We start from the raw sequence: 19,967 nt of genomic DNA, 5'->3' as shown, positions 1-19,967 counted from the left end.
TTGCCAGCATAGAGAGCAAGCATGGACACAAAATGAAAATTTCACGTGCTAATGGGACACATAAGTAACAGGTGCCTTCCTCCTTCCACTACCTTTCCCTGACACCAAAGGCACGAAGAACTTCCTGTGTCTAGCAAGCAAATCCAGGAGGAATGTTTGCAAAGGTTCACACACACCACCTCCATAATTGTAGAAAACTAAATAAGAGGTGCTTCTCTGTTCATTGCCTCACACCAGCAGAGTGAAGGGTTTTACGGTTCAATGTCATACAGTTCTGTTTATGCTACAGAGAAAACAGGGTCAGAAATGTGACTTCATTAAATCCACAATTGCAACTTGAAAGCAAGCAAAGGAAATTTATTGTAGCTTTCTTCATGTAAACCAAATCAGGGCCAGCAACAGCAGGAACTTACAGCTTACATATTCTGATCATGGGTATGAGATTCAAAGGAAAATTGAGTAAAAGCAACCATTTCAGAAACCTTTTCCCTAAACTAGACAGCTTCATATGGTAAATTTGGGGGTGAAACTAAGAAACTTAAATAGGCTTCTTTGGATTTAACAGATTGTCTCCTGAAAGTTCTCTTCAAACCTATGTCAAATCTACATCAAGATTATAAAACCATACAAGTAAAAAAATACTTTTTTTTAAACAGTACCTATGCAAACTTACTGCTTATCTTCACCTTCCCATAATACTCAGGAAGACCTTGGGCAGGGACTGAGTCCTAATGCCAGGCCAGAATTCAATGCTATGTACTAAAGGAAGTATGTCAATCTGCCTTTGCTGAGGATCAACTACACTGCAGCTTCACTCCAGAAGCTGAAACAATGGAAAAGCCATTATTTCAGCTCTATGGAAACACAAGAAAAACCTCGTCTCATAGAGTTTTCTAGAACTCAATTGAAAGCAGTTACTACTTATATATTATAGCTAGAGTTCATTCAAGCTTTATCTCCCCCTTGACTGGAGGGCTGACATTGTGTATACTCTTGCTTTCAGAACTTACAGCTATGAAGAATCATTGCACATACTCCTTTTTATAACTAAATTTAAAAGGTAGAACATAGACTTGAGGGCAGTTCATCACCTTGGCTAAAATTAAAGAAAAAAAAGCATGTAACTGACCATTTGCCATTATTTTATTTTTAAATTTAGACATAACTGATAAGCACTTCATTTGCTTTTGGTGCGGTTACACTTCTGTCTCCCTCTAAAGAGAAATTCATTAACATTTGCTAAGAGGACTATAAATATTAAATAGTCAAGAGCATCTCTATGCTCTATAAGTTGGACCAGCATAATGTTTTTTGTCTTGCCTCTGTATAAGAAAATAAGTAGTTTTCCCCATTGAGAAGTAGTAGAAGTATCCCAGAGACTATGGAAATCCTGTCAATCCCTAACTTCAAGAGGTAGAGAAGCAGAAACTGTATAATTTCCAATGGCAAATCCACCCATTATGGAAAAAGGACAAAGGGAAGCCTGCTGAACATCAGCTAGTGTAATTCTTCAGAAAGAGTGCATGTGCAGCTGCCTTGGCTGGGTTTTTAAAGGGCTATCAGCTCTCCTTGACAGTGATTGCAACAATTGAAGGTGACATCTTCGTATCTTGTATATGGGTGAAACCTTCCAATACTTTTCTTTGTGGAAAGGAAAGAAGGTGTAGAAGTCTCAGAAAAAGAAACTTCTGTTGATGTTTCTGGATGTGCAGCTGGATCCAGTACACGTAGCATCTAAGGATGGAAAAATTGACACTGAAATGTTCTTTATACAGCTTAATGGGCTTTCTCCTTCTCTAAGAGCTAGGAAGGATTTCTGCTCAAAAGCCATTTGTCATCTCTTTTCCAAGTTGAAAATTAAGTATCTGTTTACCCAGAACCTTAATATAAAGATTAACATGCATCAAGAGTTCTTACCATTTCAGCCATTTTCTCAGCAGGGGTATTGCAAAACTCCACAGCTGTCGAAGTCTTTTTTGGACTGTTAGTGCCAACATTTCCTAGAAGATGTGAGCTTACAGTTTTGGCTAGCTTACAATTCACAGCTGCTAACTCTGTTGTAGTGTAAGGCTGGGCACTAGGATAGTATGTCTGTTGTCTCCCCCACTGAAGAGAAACCATGAGCTCCTCCAGCAACCTGTGCAGAAAGGAAAGAAGCACTGTTAGTGGGCTTTGTATTCTATAATATATAATCAGCACCCAGCACACTTCAGAGGAATCATCTCTTCCCAAGGTTTACTGCATAAGCTAAATCTTAAACCAAAGAAATGGACAAAAAAAAGTGTTTAAGAACAAGGAGACAAATGGGCTATTCTCCAAGGCAAGGCCTCACCAACACAGGACATTAATCCTGGGAACACTTATTTGACATCTGGCAGAATAAGCACTGTAAAGTCCATGTAGGTAGAAGAATCTCCTCTTTGGTATTTTGGAAGGAAACAGAGAAGACTTGAAGTCAAGACAGTAAGTAATTAAAGAAAGAAAGCCTAAGGATGTGAGAGATGTCAGTTCCATAGTTTATTACCCTTATGAACTCAGACCTCTGGGAATGAAGAAAGCATTCTATTACTTTTACTCTTTCAGCTCTAAGACTGAAAAGTGACCATACTATATACATTAGCATATTTTTTGAGTATCACTGGAAGAGGGGAAAGTTATTTGATTCTCCTCTAGCCTAAAATAAACTGACAAAAATGAAGTTTGCATAGAGGTAGTCTGGATTAGAAAAATCATACTTGTGTGTATCAATCATCTCTTGACAGAACTGATCGCGTTCATTCAGCAAGTCCTGGATTGCACTTTGTGCATCCCTCGTTTGGCGCTGAAGAATTGCTCTGGTATTGGTGAGCTCATCAGCCATCACCCTGCAAAGGAAATCTCCAGTCAGTAGTGCAAGTGAACAGCTTGAAAGTTACTTTTTTCTACTACAGACCATAATTTCTCTGCTCAACCTGAGTATTAAGCTGCTGTTCTCTGTCCCCTCCCCCATGCAGAGCCTATATCAACCTAATTAAGAATAATTTCTGTTCAGCTACAGCCAACATCAGTGCAAGATTATGTTTTGACTGAGTTTAAACAATCTCAGGTCACTTAATACAAATCTAGTAACAGACATTTCAAAACACCTTGGGAAAGTATACATTGACAAGGATCCTGTGAAAGAAAAAGCTAAATACATTTTTCTTTTACTAACAATTCTCACAAGTATGTTGTAATCACATCTGTTCACTCTTCTCTAAAAATGGAAGCTATGGCTATAGACTGCATTCATTTACCTCTTTGCCCTACTCAGGGGCAATCACCAGATGCCAGATATGAGTGTTTAAGAGCTACAAAGGGGACAGCTGTTGTCACATTTTGCTATGCCATGAAGCTTGGCACTGTCCCTCCAGCAGGCATTTCAAATGCCTATGATATTCCAAGTGCAAAAACCAGAATGACATTTAAACAACCACCAGTTAGAAATACGAGATAAAAATGAACCAGAATGTTACAATATTGAAGAGTGTTACTTTAACCACACTGCTAAGACTCACAGCTCTGATTTCAGAACTCCTCATAATGTTAAAAACACCCAAGTTTGCCTAGTAACTCTTGCTCAGTTAGGACTTAGAAGTACCATTACACCCCATATATTACACAAGTTACCATTCACCCCATATGCTGAACATTCTCCAGCAAATTAAAGAGAGGAGACTGTATTCTATTGCCATTTCCTTCAAGTAGTAAGGTCTTTTGTGATATGCATTAAGCATCATAATTCAGTCAGTTATATCCAAGTATAGTAGAAAATTAAAAATCCTAGAACGCTATTTACAGATCTGGTAAGACAACTAAGCAAGTTTAAAGTCATTGTCAAATGAGATTTTGACTTTCAGACCTGCTTTTATGGTTAAAGAAGTAACAGTAAAGTCCTGAGCAGTAACACAACCAGTGTTTGATAAAGAGGTCCCCCTACTCTTTCTTCTACAGTAGATCCCTGACTCACTATAAGCAGAGCTCTTAAACACATCAGCTTCTTCTCAAATTGATGACTGTATCATACTGGAGGGGGGTTGGGGATGAAAATCAACTACCTGTAAGAAAAGTCAGCTGCCTTAGAAGACATTTTTATATCTAAACTGCATGCAGTTTTATCAAAATTAAGAGCTTCTCTTGCTTTCTTGACAAGAGCTGTAGTTGAGGTTTTAGGAGGTTTAGGATTCACTGTATTACCTCTGAAAAGCAGGACTATTCAGATTTACAAGGAGCTTACTTTCTTTATACCTTTCCTGTATTCTCAGATTTCATAGTAGGTATCACTATGGCTGTTGTGGCTGTCCTCTGCATATGTAAGCACACTGCAATGAGTGTATGTGATGAAAGACTGAAATAGAATGCTGTTAGGACAGCTCCATGAGAGGGAATACCTGCTTGCTAGGAATTTGCTTCTCCACACATCACATTGTATAGACATGCGCTCCAATTGTTCTGACAACTGAGCCATATTCCGGCCCAGGACTTCGTTTTCTAGGATGAGCTGATTCTTCTCACGAGCCATCCGTTCAAAGTGATACTGCAGATCGTCCCCAACAGAAGCAACAAGTAATTTCTTCAACTCCCGATTGATCTGGAATTAGACCAGACTCCCTTGTAACTATCAATAGAGAATAAACACTCCTAGGAATGCAGTGCAACTTATTCCAAATTACCAACAGTAAATTGTCTTTCTCTTTCCAGAATGGGACATATCCAGGCAAGCATAAACATTTGAGCCTAATGCATGTCCAACACATTCTTGTTTAAATTCTAACAGTCAAAGTGGAAGAATGAATGCCTACTGCAGGAAACAAAGTTTCAGTAGTATTCAACTCCTGAATCAGTAAGATAACAAATGATTAGACAAGACATCCACAGTTGTATGAAATAGGAAGTTATAGTCAACCCTTCTAAGGCATAACACTTATCACTTAGTGATTAAGAAGCAAAGTCTTTCCTCATGAAAGATTAATTTCCTCGCAACTATCTGGTGTGTTTCTCCTAGCTAAGTCTTTGACTCTTTCATCTGTTGTCAGAGAAGCAGCAATGGAATACTTTGATGTACTTCTACTCTACATTTCAGCAGGTAAGTTCAAAAGGGAACTGTTCTGGTTTGAAAGCAAAACCAGCGAGAGACTCCAAGTCAGAAATACAATTTATTAGGAAAAGAAAAAAAAAAAAAAACCAAAAATACATGCAATGATACAAAAGGAAGACCACTGACAAAGTCAGAATACAACCTGACACCCCTTTGGCCAGCGTGCTGGTAGCAGTCCAAATTGGAGTGGCAGATGTGGTTGCTGTGTCTTCTCAGAAACCTGTGGAAAGGCTGCTTTTCTGTCTAGAAATCCCTGGATTTATCCAGGTGGGAATGCCTAGCTTCTCTCCCTGGGCAGAGCATCTCACAATGGGCTGATGTTATTTTGAGTCACAAGGTGTGTTCTTAATCACCTGTTAAACAGAACTGGCTCCTGGAGAGTGTTATCTCTGAGTCATGTGGCAAGACATTGATGGGCCCATTAACAGGAGATAAGGAAAACTGTCCAGATGCAACTGCTACTCGGATGGTAATAGGAAACATCTTGGTGCTCAGTCTTGGACAGGAACCTATTTGTTTTAACGCTTGAGTGTCATATCAGTTCTCTTAGCTCACATTCACAAACTCCTTATACAAACCAAAACACTTCACCTGTGGGAGAGAAAACACCTTTAATTTCTTACCTCTGTCTGTATACGCAGCTGATTAGAGAGACCTTCTTTATCTTGTAACAACCGCTTTTCTGAATTCTTTAGCTTTTCAATTTCAGTTTTCAGCTCTATCTGTTCTTTCTTGGGATCTGTGGCTCCATCTGACTGATGAAATGTGTCTCCTTTATGTCTCACAGATTTAGCTACCTTAGCATTTTTAGTTGGAACAACATGAGTGATGGCTGCTTTGGGGACTAATATTCTAATAGCTTCAATCTCCACTGATTTATCTGCATGTACTTTTCCCAGCTGCAGAACTCCAGGACTCAGGGAAGAAGCTGTCTTTTTATGGGGGCTGTGGTGAGTGTGATGGCTGGCAGTGTTGGCTCCAGTGATTACTTCCACTGCTCCAGCTGTTTGCTCTGTTTCCATGCCATCTCCAGGTCCTCGAATGGGTGCTGAGGCATAATCAACTGAAATTTAGAAATTGTGGAGGAAAAGTTTACCACCTTTCACTTGGTTATAGTGTCATTGTAAGTCTTCCCTTAATTTCTGTACTTCAAAGTTAGAGATTTTAATTCTACACTGCATGTGTCAAACAGTCCATTGCAGCAGTGATTATCAAGCACAAGTCAGAAAACCATAGAATGCTTTGGATTGGAAGGGACCTTCAGGATCATCTTGTTCCAACACCCCTGCTGTGGGCAGGAACACCTTCCACTACACCAGGTTGCTCACGGCCCTGTCCAACCTGTTCTTGAACTCTTCCAGGGATGAGGCATCCACAACTTCCCTGGGAACCTGGTCCAGTGTCTCACCAAACACTCACAGTAAGCCCTTGCTCAAGTAAGTCCTTACTCAAATGTGCATTGCTCATTAACAACAGCAGTACAAGACACAAACACTGATCTGAATTGCATTAATTTTAATTTCTTGCTGCCATACAGGATTAAATGCAGACACAAAAAAGAGCTTTCTTGGAAAAAAAAAATTCTTGACAACATTACTCATAGGCTGAAAACAAAATCAGGTTTTGGGAGCTGGCAGAATCAGAGCAGTTTCATTTAAAAAGCAAGAAGCAAATGAAGCAAGAAGCTACTACCCAGACAGCTACTGACACCTTAAGAAGTTTAGCAGACTTTCAAGTATTAACATGTTTTAGTTGCCCAAGTGAAGGTTTAAGAAAAGCCAACAATCCAGTTCTGCTCCATTTCTGAACTATAGACTCCAGCATTCCCAATAATGCTGCATTCTGCTCCATAGTCCCCAATATACATGACATTTACTGAAATTAATTTTATTTAAGTCCTCTAAGTTTTCAGCTGAATGAATTATTATTGTAGTGCAGATTCCTCACAATGGGCAAGAGATAAAAAGTTTCTGAGGGCATGGCTACACATACTGCTTTTTTTCTCATACTGCAGGCAGTAATGTGAGCTTGTGTCTTCTATCCAAATATTAATGGATTTCAAAAGTGCTGTAATAACACATATTGGCTTAGTTTCAAGTTTGCTAAATCAGTACCAACAGGTTCTAAATACCAGAGGAGGCTGTCAGACAAGTGTACAGACAGATCACAGTACCAGTGACAAACTTATTTTTCAATATCAAGCTGGATTAGAAAAACTACATTCAATTGCTGTTCCATTCAGGCAGCTCTGGTTTTCACTGCAATAATGAAGTCACACTACTACTTCCTCATAGCTACATAAAAGGAGTAATTTTAAATGAAAGGAGCCTGGTATACAGTGTAACTCTGGTGTTTAGAATTCTAGTTAAAGTACTTATTAATCCAGTCTGCTTAGATGTCTTGTGAACAACCTACCTTTTTCTAGAGATGTCATTTTCTCTTTAGCAGTCAGCTCTTCCTAACTAGGTAAGTCTGAGGAAGAAATAAGGAGGGGGGGCAAAAAAAAAAAAATTCTTTAGCAAAGTAACCACAGCAGTTAATTTTGGATTATCCTGTTTTCTAGTAAAACCTCAAAACTCCAGTTCAGTAGCACAGTGAAAAAACCCACACCAAAACAAATGGGAAAACAATAAAATAATAAAAACTACACCAAATCCCATAGAGTTAAAAGGAGAAGATTGTAAGTCTTCTGGCACTTGTGTCTTTTTTTCACCAAGAGCTGCACTTCAACTCCTTTGCATTGCTCCTCATCTTGTCCTAGTTTCCATTCCTCAAATTTTATTTTCTGGTCTCCCTCCCTCCTTTTTTCAGTGAGTCCCCATCTTACCCTTTCAAAGCCTGTAACACTCCCACAGAACAACTGCATGACTGTGCCAAGATAACCTAAAATAATTACAGAACCACAAGAAAAGGAAATCCCACACTGTGCTTCAATCAGATGAAGAAGTGAGGAGAAAACAATGGCAAGTGAACAGTTGCATAATTCCTTCAGTCCTGCTTGATGGAACAACCTTTTGGATAGGGCCAATTCTCAGTCAAAGAAGGAGTCAGTGCCCTGAATGGGTCCACATGCTTAATTTAACCTAACAACAAAAGCTGACCCCCAGTTTGGCCCAAACCACCATCCTGGCCATTTTCTCCACCAAAGGCATTGACCACTGCCACATTCATCCACAGGGCCATCCACTCTCAGTTATACATGTCACTCATCCCTCTTTTCTAGGGTCTAACTACATTCCTTTGAGATCAGTATACTCCTATCTTGTTTGGCTGGCTTTTTTTCCTTGAGTTCTCCCCATTATTCAAGGGAGATCCCCAGGGCCCTTGCTTCCTCTCCCTGTACCACTAACTGAAACGGTTTAACTACAGCTTTTTGACTTCCACTACAGCAGCTCTCTGCCCTAAAAAGAAAATGGCAGCAGCAAGCACACTGTTACTTTCGGGTTTCTAGACTAAAGATTTGTTTTGTGTCAGGCAGGTTTATCTTTTGTGATGAACAGAAGACAAGAGAAACACCTTTTCCTCCTTGAACTTTCTCAAACTACAGCTGGAGAGATGTCTCACCATCTGCTTCTACAACTGGAGTTGTGTGTTCGCTTACTTAATAGCATTAGGTGTTAATCACCACTGCTATTCGTTCCTTGCGATTGAGGATCTATATTTACTTGATGAGAACGAGGAGGATGAAAGCGTAGCTGCTCAAGAAGAGGCAAGAATACTCAACGAAAGACTGATTAGGAGCATTTGGACTTATCTGCTCCATCAGACACGACCTGCCAGTGATCCTGCTCCTTCAGAGTTCACGCTACCGTCCCGGCCAGTTACGTGCGGGAGCACTATAAGCCTCCCAACACGTCCCCCTCCATCTCCCTCACTGGGTGCATCATTACCCACCTCACCTCTCAGGACACCGAGCCCTGCAGGATCCAGGCCCTCGCACAGCCACCGCCCGCCCAGCCCCGGGCCCCCTGCCCCGGCCCCGACAGACCGGCCCGCAGCGGCGATGTCGCGACAGTCCCCACGGTTGTCACCTCGACGGCTTCCGCGTCCGGCGGCGGGCGGGGCGCCCCGCGCGTCGTGTCCGCTCCCGCCCAATCGCGGGCCCGGGCGTGGGGGCGGCGCTTCGGTTGCCGGGGCAGGGGCGGGCCGGGCAGCGCCGTCGCGGCCGTCGTCATCCTCATCACCGTCATCGCCATGGTAAGCGGGGACTCGGGGCCGGGGGCAGCGGTGGCTCCGCGGGACAGAGCCCCTCCGGGCCCCGGGAGGGACGCGCCCGGCTCCGCCCGGCCCTTGGCTGAGGGGCCCGTGGGGCCCAGCCGGGGGTGTTTGAAGGGGCCGTTCGGGCTCGTTGGTGCCCAGCTGCTGGGAAGCTGCTGCTGCTGCCGCCGCCGCCGCCGCTGCTGCCGCCGCCGCTGCTGCTGCTGCCGCTGCTGCTGCTGCTGCCGCCGCCGCTGCCACCATGGAGCCGCCCTGAGTTGGGAATAGGCTGGGCCAGGAGCTCGGGTGACCGGGCGGGAAGGCAGTGGTGCATTTGGAGGAGAGAATACGTTTCAGGTGCCACAATCTTTATTCTTGACTGGATCTGCTGTGTAGTAATGCAGGACAGACGACAGGATGTCATTGCAGGGGCAGTAATAAAAAAAAAAAAAAACCCACACAAATCAGTTTGCATTTTAATCTCGGGGAAAGGTTCTTCACCCAGAGGGTAATTGGACACTGGAACAGGCTCCCCAGGGAAGTGGTCACAGCACCCAGCCTGACAGAGTTTGAGAAGTGTTTGGACAACACTCTCAGGCACACGCTATGACTCTTGAGGCTGCTATATGCAGGGCCTGGAGTTCGACTCGACAGTCGAACCTTGTGGTTCCCTTCCATCACAGCATATTCTGTGATTATACTGAAACTCAACTGAGTCCCCTTTGCCCAAGACGCAAACCCCAATGTTGTAGAGCTGGTTAAAAAAATCAACAGCTTTGAGTTACATTTTGTACTCAAACTCACATGCAAGACATGTAGTAGCCAGGCAGATGAACCTGTGGATGGGTCCACCCTTACACACCTGTCTTCAGCACCTCAGGTTTTCCCCAGCCCTTCCAGCAGCTTATTTTGCGCCTTGTTTTTGTATCACAAACTCAAGATCGGCACTTGCCACTTAAATAGCAATGCCACTGTTTGTTTTCAGATACAGGGGTTACAAATGTTCTGTTTAATCCAGGTAAAACTGTAATTTTCAATTCCCATGTTGAATTTATTCACGTTGGCAGAAGTGTTGCTTTATGAGTTGTACCTTAGGTAAAGCATTTGCTTTGTTTTAGTTGATTGTAACTGAGTTTGACATGTTTCAATCTCCCTTTGTTTCTGAGGTGGCGCCAACTTCATTAAAGCAGTGTAAAATCTTACAGCAACCTCTAACAGAATGTTTCATGGAATATTTGTTTAATTTCTTTTGAAAAGCCTTAGTGATAGGAACTACATGATCTGTTGACATAATTCCATTGCATGATGATTTTTATGGGTCACTGAGTTTCTTCCTGTTATATTCTGTGCTGGAAATGATACCACTGATTATTTGTTCTTTTCTTTGTGGGTTAAAGATATTCCATTTTGTCTTTTATTTGTAGAAGTACTTGAAGATTTTAACTTTGCCCTTTCCTCATTTCACATTTTTCTTCAGTTAACAAATTTTGTTCTCTTAATATTTTTCTGCTGGTAACTTCCACTTAATCATAAAGCTTGAATAAGTTTTAACATGTATACCTACTCAAAAAAAACCTGTTACAAGTCATATCATGGCCACAGAAAGAAAAAGGTAATAACTTTTAGTGGAATACAGTTTGGAATGTATTTGTGTCACACCCTGTACTCCACTCATGTGCAAGCAATGCTCTGGAAGTGGTTGTGTGCATTGTAAAACTGGGCAGGCATATTGCTGTAGTGGCAGAAGCTGAGGTAAAGGGACAAATGAAATATCCTGCAGTTATTTGTCAAACAGCACTTTGGCTTTACAGCCTGCTAATCAGTGGAGAGTGGCTTTCCTTGTCATCAAATGGCAGCATTTCAGATCAGTTCTGGGTGTCTGGTTTCTAATTGTGTGAGACCTGGCTGCTGTGGAAGGTGAGAAGTAAATTCTGAAAGGGACACCTGCTTTCCTCCACTCAAGATGTGCTCTCCCTTTTGGCTGCTGGAATGCTCTGTTATTCTGTAATGGTACCTTTCATATAATCACATACAGAGAAGTATTTGTCCATGATCTTAACAACGTTAGTTTCTTTTGATTAGTGGGTTTGGTGCACTCTGACACTTGAAAGTGTTTCACATATGAAAGTGCAGCATTTTCCAGAGAGCAGTGGGCTCTGTTCACCACAGATATGGTGCCTGACTGCAGTGGAAACTCTGCACCTAGGTGCAGTTTAGAGGATTTCCTTTTCTTCCACCCTTTGAAATAGTTATTGTTACCCTGCAGCCTCACAGCTGCATTCTACATTACAAAGACTCTTTGAACAACAGGACAGACAAATTATTTCCTTCTTGTGCATGAAGAAATCAAGGCACATAAAAACCAGGTGACTTGTCTAATTGATGCCATCTGGTTTTGATCTTATGGATGTAGAAGGACACATTTAGTGGAATTTAAGTGTCCAACTACCTTAGTTCTTTTTGCAGAGTTAGGGGGAAATATATATGAAATTTGCTTTCCTGGTTGCCAGAGCGTGCAGTCTTATAATTTTGACAATAATCTTATATATATCAAGGGATGATCAGTTCAGCTCACTTAAACAGAAAATCTGACAACTTGTGTGTTACATGTTTGCTGTAATTATTATTATCATCAGTTCATTAGTAAAACCCACAGCCTGGAGAATATCAACATGGAAATCATCACCCTTTAGACAAGACAGGAAAGAAAAATGAGAATTTTTTTTAAGTGCTTTGATTCATCAGTGGAAAATATTTCCTTTTTTTAGAAGTGGGTCTTAGTCAATGAATCAGGAATTTCTAGAATTTGACAGTAATGAGCCCTGGGTTTCCATGGTGTGTTCAAATTTTCATCTGAAGACTTTATAAAGGCAGAACAGCTCATGGGGCTGTGTTAGTTTACAGGAGTTTCTCTTGGGACCTGGTGATCTCAACCATACTGGATGAGCTGGTAAAATGGAATAATTTTGATGAAGATCTGTCATTCAGAGCTGACCATATAAACAGACTTTCCTGAACAAGTGCAGGTTTATAAAATGACTTTTCATAATTTTCAAATTGCTTACTTCCTGTTGCAAAACAGCTGCCATTAATAAAAAAAAAAAAAAAAAAAAAGGCACTCTTTCAGGAAAAGGTGCAATATCTCCGCAAAAGACACTTCTCTAATGCTTGAGAAATTTTGCTTCTTTGGTCTTAAAACAAGACTCAGTTTCACTAGAGTGACAGCTGGTGATAACATTGAATTTTCCTCAGCTGCACGGTGGCCTGATCCTGTCAGTTGAAAGTTTGCAAGACAGAACCAACCACAAAGACAATTCTCTGTACTTAATGGCCAACCCTCATTTGCAGCATTTTGTCACAGGGAAAAAAAACTGTATGCAGTGTGAAGAGAAAATAAGCAAAATGCTATCAGGTAGCCTCTAACTACTTACTGCTTGATGAGTCTTCCTGTGAGCATCAGGAGTATGTCATGGTTTTGTCTTGAACTGGTGATTCCAAACAGTGGAAATTTGCTCCTTCAGCAGGTAGGCTGTGTGTGTTGCATAAGATGTAGCTGATAAAATAACAAATTCTTTGGCACTCTGTCAGGCAAGTGAAAATGTTTGAAAACCCCCATAGCTTTCCTTTGTTCCAGGAGCTCATTTTGGGTTTGATGTTGACATTTTTATGACATTATGTGCTTTATAAAATACCACCCTACAAATACAAAGTTGACAGGTTTTGAATCCATGGGATAAATTACCTCCTACTGTAGCCAAGTCTTGGCTTTGGCTTGCATAAATTACCATCTCTCCAAATGTAATTTTAGATGAATTGATGGCTCTTCTGATGGGGTGGCTCAAACAGGTGACATTGTGATTGTCAAAGTTATCTAACATTGTCTGATGGTAAGTTGGATACTGATCTCCCTTTATTACCCAGAGTTGTCTGTCCAGATCTTCTGGATTGTGGGTACAGATCTTAATAACTGATGTGTCAGTCCTAATGGTATGTTGGTTTTTTGGCAGAAACTCAAGAAGTTCAGGAATTACTCAGTGAACAAGTGCCAGGAATAAAGAAAAGTTACAAACTTTCAGTTAGCAGTAAAATCAAAGAATTTGATGACAGGGGCAGTAGTTATTTAGAGAGATGTTCCAGGCAGATTTGATGTGGATAAAATTTGCAGTTAACCGTCAGAGCTCAGCACTTTTTGAAAGTACATCTAAATTGCTCTTAATACAGGAACCCAGCTGGTCTGTGTCAGAGCTGGAGCAGCTTGGAAGGATGAGCATTACCTTTGGGCAAAGAGACACCAAGCTATAATTAGAACCATAGAATCATCATTTAGGTTGGAAGGGACCTAGAACCTGCTCAAAATAGGTCTAACCACACCAGGCTGTTGCAGGCTGTGTCCTGGCAAGTCCTGAACATCTCCCCAAGATGGAGATTGCACACTTCCTCTGGGCATCCTGTGCCAGTGCTTGACCACCCTCTTGGTAATTCTTTGTTTTTCTGGTATATGATTGGAATGTTCTATGTTTCTGCGTGTGTTCTTTGCTTTTTTTGCTCTCACTGTGCACCTTCAGGAAAAGTCTAGATCCATCTTTTTGGTGTATTTCAGTTAGGCAGTTGCAGACAGCAGTAAGGTCACCCTCAGCCTTCTCCAGTCTGAGTAGGCTCAATTCTCCCAGCCTCCTCTCATGTGTCCTGTTCTCCAGACCTGACTGCCTTGGTGGCCAGTGGCTAAGCACTGAAAACAGAACCTTTTAGGTTTTTCTGTTGGATAGTGTCTGTTTCCTTTAAGCCAGGGGAGTAGTGACCCTCCAAAAAGTGTTTTTGGCTGTTCAGTTGCCCATTTTAGTGTCAGTTTCTAGAATCCTATGGTGATCTAGTATATCCAGATGGAATACTCTGTTAGTCATGAACTGGCTGGTGTGAAACAATGGTTGTAGGGAACACCTATTGCTTTAGGTCTGAAGAGGGCTTTTCCATGAACATTGACTTTTAACTATAATTGTAGCTGCCAGGAATAATCACCAAAAGTACTATTTCCTGACAGTAAGCACTGTGCTTTGCCTAATGCATCCAAACTATTTTGGGTTCCCCTGTGTCCTTATACAGATGGAAACCAGAGGCCTTGGTGCCCAAGCAACACACTGAGGCCACTCAGTAGTGTTGTGTGGGTGGAATCCCTTAGCTCTCTCCCAATCAGCAAAATGGAAAGAAAAAACAACAGAAGGTTTGATAAAGGGAGTAAATTATGTGTGGCAGGGCTTTGGAACATGCTGTCACAGTTTAATACTAAGAATGACAGCTTAGCAAGTATTTTCATCTATAATGAGAGTATCTCAGATCAGATGAGCCCATACAAGAGATAGAAATTGTTTGGGGTTTTTTTCCCCTCACATTCTGTGCCTGTTAGAGTTATGAGATAAACTCTGTGAGGTGCCTTTATCAGTTGTCCTGGAGTGGGCAGCTCTGATACTCGTTTAAAAATTGTGGCATTGGGATTTTTGGGAGTCTGTGGGATTGTCATTGGGAGGCTGGGCATTGGGGAAGGCCACCTGCCCACGTCTCAGTTTTCCTGTGTGAAAGGACTTCATCACCCTGGCTGTTGTGATCTGTGCTTTATCATTTAGTCCTTTCTACCTCCTCTTACGAGGTTGCTAGTTTTGAAGCTCTAGGTGCACTAGGAAGAGATAGCAATGGCTTCTACCTGAACATTTCAGAAGTGAATTCTTGAGGTTGAAATAAGGTGCTCAACCTCTCCTTGGGCACCAGAGGGTGCTCATGTCTTTGGAAAGAAGTGGCTTTTCTCCCGAGATGTGTCCCTGAGAGCCTGTTGCATGATCTTTGTTTGCATGAGATCCTTCAATGATTGCAACTACCTTATATCGCCGGCCGGGGGACTATGTACAAATCACGAACGGCACGGGACTGATGAGGAACGTGTTTTGAGCTGTTTATTTTCCAGCATCAGTCTCATTACATGGTTTTGACAATGGGAAGATGCCAGCAGCTCACATCTTTGGCAGCAGACTAAGAACTTAATGTTGCAACTGACTTTAAAAGCTTTTTGACCAATCACACAAAGCAAAAGCATATTGACAGTAGTTCTATCTAACTACTATAAGCACACGTACCTTTGGTTAAAACAATGCTTGCTTATTTCGAATACAATACCTGCTTGTAAGCCTTAAGATACAGTGCACAGAGCTCCATTATTAAGCTTAGAACTTCCTAGTATCTCACTAGATATACTTTTATAACTTAGGGAGTTATTCTAGCCAAGCATTAATACACTGACCATTGTTCTATTTGTCCTTACTTTCTACTTCTTAATTTTTCTGCTGACAAATCTTATGGCTGCTGCTTAGCTCTAATCACATTTCTGCTGTCTCTGAGGCAGAAATGCCTTTTGCAACTTGCCCAAAACCCTCTGATTTTAAGGATTCCCACACCTTAATTATCTTTTTTTAAAAAACCACACTTTCCCTGCGGAATACTCCAACATACTTGGAAGGAGAGCCACATATAAGAGAGGGCTACACATGGGAAGTGGAGAGAGGTGGGTAGGCATGCTTGAGCCTGTGTACCTGTTCTTCCACATATTGCACTTTTGAGTGTGATCCCTCACTAAATTTAGTACTCCTCCTATTTTTAGCCTTTCCCTGTTTTCTTTCTCCTACTGTAGGGACTGTATCATGATGTATGTTTTCTAGTTATATAGGAGTAATGCTGTCCTTGCCCTGTCCCATGGTCTCTTTTACAATACACTCTTTGAACTGTGGTCTTTTAAGTCTGAAGACTCCCAAATCACTGGGATGGAGTAGAAGAACTGTGGTCTGGATCCAAACCTTGCAGCTACTGACATTTTGGACTAGCAGTGTTTTCTGGAGGCAGCTGCAGGGGCAGTGGGCTGAGCAGCATTTTCCCTTTCTGACTTCTTCCATAGGTGCCTGGTTCGTGTGCTCCGGTGAATGGTCTGTGAAAGCTGGAAATCAGGATGAACTGCCTTTGCTCTGTTTTTGTCAAAATAAATGGGGATTTATGATGCCTAAATAGTACAGATATTTTAGCTATTAAATCTTTGTATCCTTCCATGAAAGGAGTAATGGTGATGATTATTCCCATTTTACAAAAGTGGGAAAAAAAGCCTCCTTTTTGAAAAGGTGCTGAACATCAAATGCACTAATAATTCAGGGGCACCTGAGTAGGTGGAACTAAGCAATCTTATTCAAACTATATATGGAATTGGAATCTGTCAGTCACTGTCTTCATCCAGCAGAGACATTTGCATCTCAGGGGAATAACATCATTCAATTGTGCAAATCTGACGACAAAAGTCCTATGCTTTGGGAGAGAAATAATCTGTGAATTGTAGAACAAATATTCATGAAGTGAACCTTTAAAAGTCTGTTAGGATTGGCAGAGTTTGGGAATATGATTATACTCACCCATTTTGCTTTCTGTACCCCACAGAGGTTTTTGATTTCTTACTTCACTAGTGGGAAATTGCTGAACAGCTTTCATCATGAGAACTTCTGTTTGCAAGTAACTTGTCATTAGTCTGACTTCAGAATAAATTATGACCATGATGTCTGTACTAGCTGAAATCTGGATTTAGTCCAACTACCTTAGAATTTGACACAATCTGAGAAAAAGTAAAGCCAGCATTTGGGTAAGCAGTAATACAGACAAAATACTTGCTGTAACTGCCCACAGTAGTGAATGAGAAACATGTCAGCAGAGTTGTTTGTCAGCTTCATAGGACCATAAATTGTTACTAGAGCATGACAAGCTCTGACTGTTCCAGGTGGATGCAGCATGTGTGGTCTTCAGAGCATTCACACAAACTCCTGGGTGCTAATTGCTCGTGGTATTGGCTGGCTGAAGGACCCGCTCTCCCTTAGCTGTGATTCCAAGGCAACCAACTAGTTCTTGTTAAAAGAGCTTTTCAGAAGATTATTATGAGCTGAGATAATTTGAAGATGCTGTAGGCATTATAGTGCTTTGAAGTGCTGTTGACAGCTTTAGTTTAGGATTTGTAGGTGTTTCCTTTCAAAGCTTGACTTCCCAGCTGCTTGAAACTTTCTCCAATTTTAACCATTCTGTGTGAAGATTTCCAGATTGATTCAACAAGAGGTTGAAATTTCATGGAATACCTGAATAAGAATGTGTGGGGAGAAAATCTGAAAGTGCTTCAGAATCCTAATAAAAACACTAAAAAAAACACACCCAAAAACAAACAAACAAAAAAATCAGTATTCCTTTGGAATGCTTTAGTTCTCAAAATCCTGGAAATTGAAAGCTGGAAATTGGGCAGAGGAATGGTTTTCTTTTGATTATTGACATCAGCTTTAATGTTAGCCCAAGTTTTGAGCCTTTCAGAAATGTTTTCCCTGTAAGTACAATATTGGTTGGATCTTGTAACGGGGTGTGCACAGATAGGCCAGTGTTTCTCTTCTGGCATCACATGGAGACATTAATCTCGTGGTGGGAAGGTGGAGACACAGCGTTCAGCAGCTGACCACGGCAGCATTAATTCTGCCTCCACTGGCTGATGAAGTGCAAAGCATCTAAACTTTGTGCTCAGATGTGATTATGTGGGATGGCCTGCGCTGCAAATCGTTCTCTGAGTCAGGGAACAGCTCTGCTTTTGCTTAAATCACTGTCAGGCTCTGCTGGAGGTATTGGAGGCAGACAGGCACGTGCTGAGCACTACTGACTGCTCTGAGGGGAATTACCTGTGATCATGTAATTACAAGTGAAATAATACATGATTCTATCATCTGCAGCTTTATAAATGTGCAATAAATGGCCACATGTTCTCCTAAAGACAAGATGTAGCTGGTCTTCTAAAGCTAAACCTGTCTGGACAGAGCAGTGAGGAGCAGTATGGCATCCTTCATGTGTTTTGGAGAAATTATTTTCCATAATTAGAAAAATAACATGAATCCTGTAACTAAGTACTGAAGTATGACATGTAATTGCAGGGGATTGAAGTTATTGGTTGAGTGTGGCAAGCACATTTCTCTCTCTCTCAGCATTTTTTATTGAGGTGCACAGAGAGAAATGAAACAGAAAACAATTTCTATTTCTACTCCTTGTTTTTCTCTTGTAGAATGTGTTTGGAGAATTGTTTACCCAGAGTGAGCACTTGGTTAGATGATGGTAGATTGTTTGGGCCTGATGGCCAATCAGATCCACCTGTGTCTGGGCTCTGGAGAACAGGGTCATGAGTTGTGAGTTAGTTAGATATAATAGAAAAAGTAGCATGTAGTATTTAGTATCCTCTTTTATATAGCATATTAATATATTATAACATAATTATAATAAAAAAATCATTCAGCCTTCTGAAATAGAGTTAGACATCATCATTCTTCCCATTGGGTTCGCCGACATCTACAACAGTTGAGAATTTCAATTCTTGATTATTTTGTATCAGAGACCAAGGGGGGAAACAGGTTAGGTTGTACTAATCATGCCTACATGCTTCCTAGGAAGCTTACATCATTTACATAATCTAGTAGTAAAAGCAGATTTCTTGCTTAGTAAATCAACAGAACAGCCAGATAGTTTTGCTGATGTGGCATGGAATTGCAGATTCCTAAATCTGAGAAGAAAATTTGAGGCCTTCAACCTTCTAGAGCTCTGTTTATCACAGCCCTGAGCATAAGGATATGATTTACTGGACTGAGATCCCAGCCAAGGAGGAAGATTCCCTTGGTTAGTGCTGTAGGGACAGGAGTATTCCCATGCTGCTTGGCAACAGATGCCAAGCAGCAACAGCCATATGAATATACCAAGTCCAAAAGGCACCTGAGAAGCCTAGGTACCAGTAATACTGGATATCCGTGGATCCAAAGGATGTAGCACCAGTTGGAGGAGTGTAAACACAAATGCAGTAGGAGTGTTTGACTCAATAGATTTCAAATATGATTAAGAATGTTAATAAGTAATCCAATATTTGCTTAATTTGAAATAGTCTAGAATTTGTGTGAATTTTTGACTAGGTAGGCTTTGCTTTCCACAAGGAGAGGATAAAAAAAGATATGCTTACAAAATTCATCAGTGAGCTTTTGAGTATGAGGCTTAGGTTGAGAATTGTCTGTAGTCAAGACATTGTCATGGAAATTGCAGTTGCCAGATGTTTTTCCTTTTGAAAAGTGATCTTTTGATTTTACTTTTTCACTAAAGAAAAGCCTGTTGAGAAAGTAGTGGGAGGTGCAACAGCAGTGAGGGGGCTGCAAAATTTGAGTTCTAAAAATTATTCTGTCTCGTGTGTCAGAAACATGAATAGAAGAGGAGGAGGAAAATGAGTTTTAAGAGACAGAGTTAATTGAGTGCTCTATCTACACAGTGTTGTGGATTTAAGTTTTGCCTGGAAAATATCCTGTATTACATAAACTGTGAAGGCAGAAGATGGCTTGAATAACATAGCTTAATAAGCATGCACTGATGAGAATTCATTTTGAGATTTAAGGGGCACTACAATGCTGAAAATTAGAGCACTTTCTGCCATGCAGAATGTTAGACTTCACTGTGAGCTCAACTACAGACATCAGAGAATCCAGGTGGGTATGGACCTTTATTAAACACCTGAGCTGAAGAGAGGCTGTGGTCACAACAGTCAAGGATGAGCAACTTGAATATAGAGAATCAGGCTTCATTA

The 19,967-nt window shown here is 41.2% G+C and overlaps 2 protein-coding genes across 7 annotated transcripts in view; one reads left to right on the top strand and one right to left on the bottom strand.

The window, feature by feature from the left end:
* Positions 1 to 336: 336 nt before the first annotated feature.
* Positions 337 to 9,152, bottom strand: BLZF1 (basic leucine zipper nuclear factor 1). 5 transcript variants are annotated; one of them, XM_053971310.1, is made up of 7 exons: positions 9,105 to 9,152; positions 7,532 to 7,588; positions 5,740 to 6,179; positions 4,410 to 4,609; positions 2,736 to 2,864; positions 1,918 to 2,137; positions 337 to 1,734 (listed from the first exon to the last, which is right to left on the bottom strand). In XM_053971310.1, exons 2-7 carry the CDS (start codon positions 7,548 to 7,550, stop codon positions 1,549 to 1,551), a joined length of 1,194 nt encoding a protein of 397 aa, XP_053827285.1. In that variant the 5' UTR covers positions 7,551 to 7,588; positions 9,105 to 9,152; the 3' UTR covers positions 337 to 1,548. The 5 variants fall into 5 exon arrangements, with proteins under 5 accessions (XP_053827285.1, XP_053827283.1, XP_053827284.1 ...); XM_053971308.1 differs by lacking the exon at positions 9,105 to 9,152 and adding an exon at positions 9,011 to 9,098; XM_053971309.1 differs by lacking the exon at positions 9,105 to 9,152 and adding an exon at positions 9,016 to 9,097.
* Positions 9,153 to 9,221: 69 nt separating this feature from the next.
* NME7 (NME/NM23 family member 7) overlaps positions 9,222 to 19,967 on the top strand; it is an 88,518-nt gene continuing 77,772 nt past the window's right edge. The window contains exon 1 of one of the 2 annotated variants that reach the window (XM_053971313.1): positions 9,222 to 9,313. In XM_053971313.1, the coding sequence (XP_053827288.1) occupies positions 9,311 to 9,313 (3 nt within the window). In that variant the 5' untranslated portion in view covers positions 9,222 to 9,310. Of the gene's footprint in view, positions 9,314 to 9,590; positions 9,671 to 19,967 lie in introns of those variants that run through there. The other variant, XM_053971314.1, reaches the window with a different exon arrangement.

This window comes from Vidua macroura, chromosome 2, assembly GCF_024509145.1.
Source record: "Vidua macroura isolate BioBank_ID:100142 chromosome 2, ASM2450914v1, whole genome shotgun sequence".
Taxonomy (NCBI): Eukaryota; Metazoa; Chordata; class Aves; order Passeriformes; family Viduidae; genus Vidua; species Vidua macroura.
The sequence above is the reverse complement of the archived record's forward strand: the minus strand, read 5'-3'. Positions and strand labels throughout refer to the sequence as shown.

Excerpts from the sequence above, each read along its gene's own strand:
- BLZF1 (XM_053971310.1), bottom strand. Across the intron at positions 4,610-5,739 it reads AGCTGCGTATACAGACAGAG|ATCAATCGGGAGTTGAAGAA; the intron begins GTAAGAAATTAA and ends GTCTAATTCCAG. Across the intron at positions 2,138-2,735 it reads GAGATGATTGATACACACAA|GTTGCTGGAGGAGCTCATGG; the intron begins GTATGATTTTTC and ends CTTTCTGCACAG.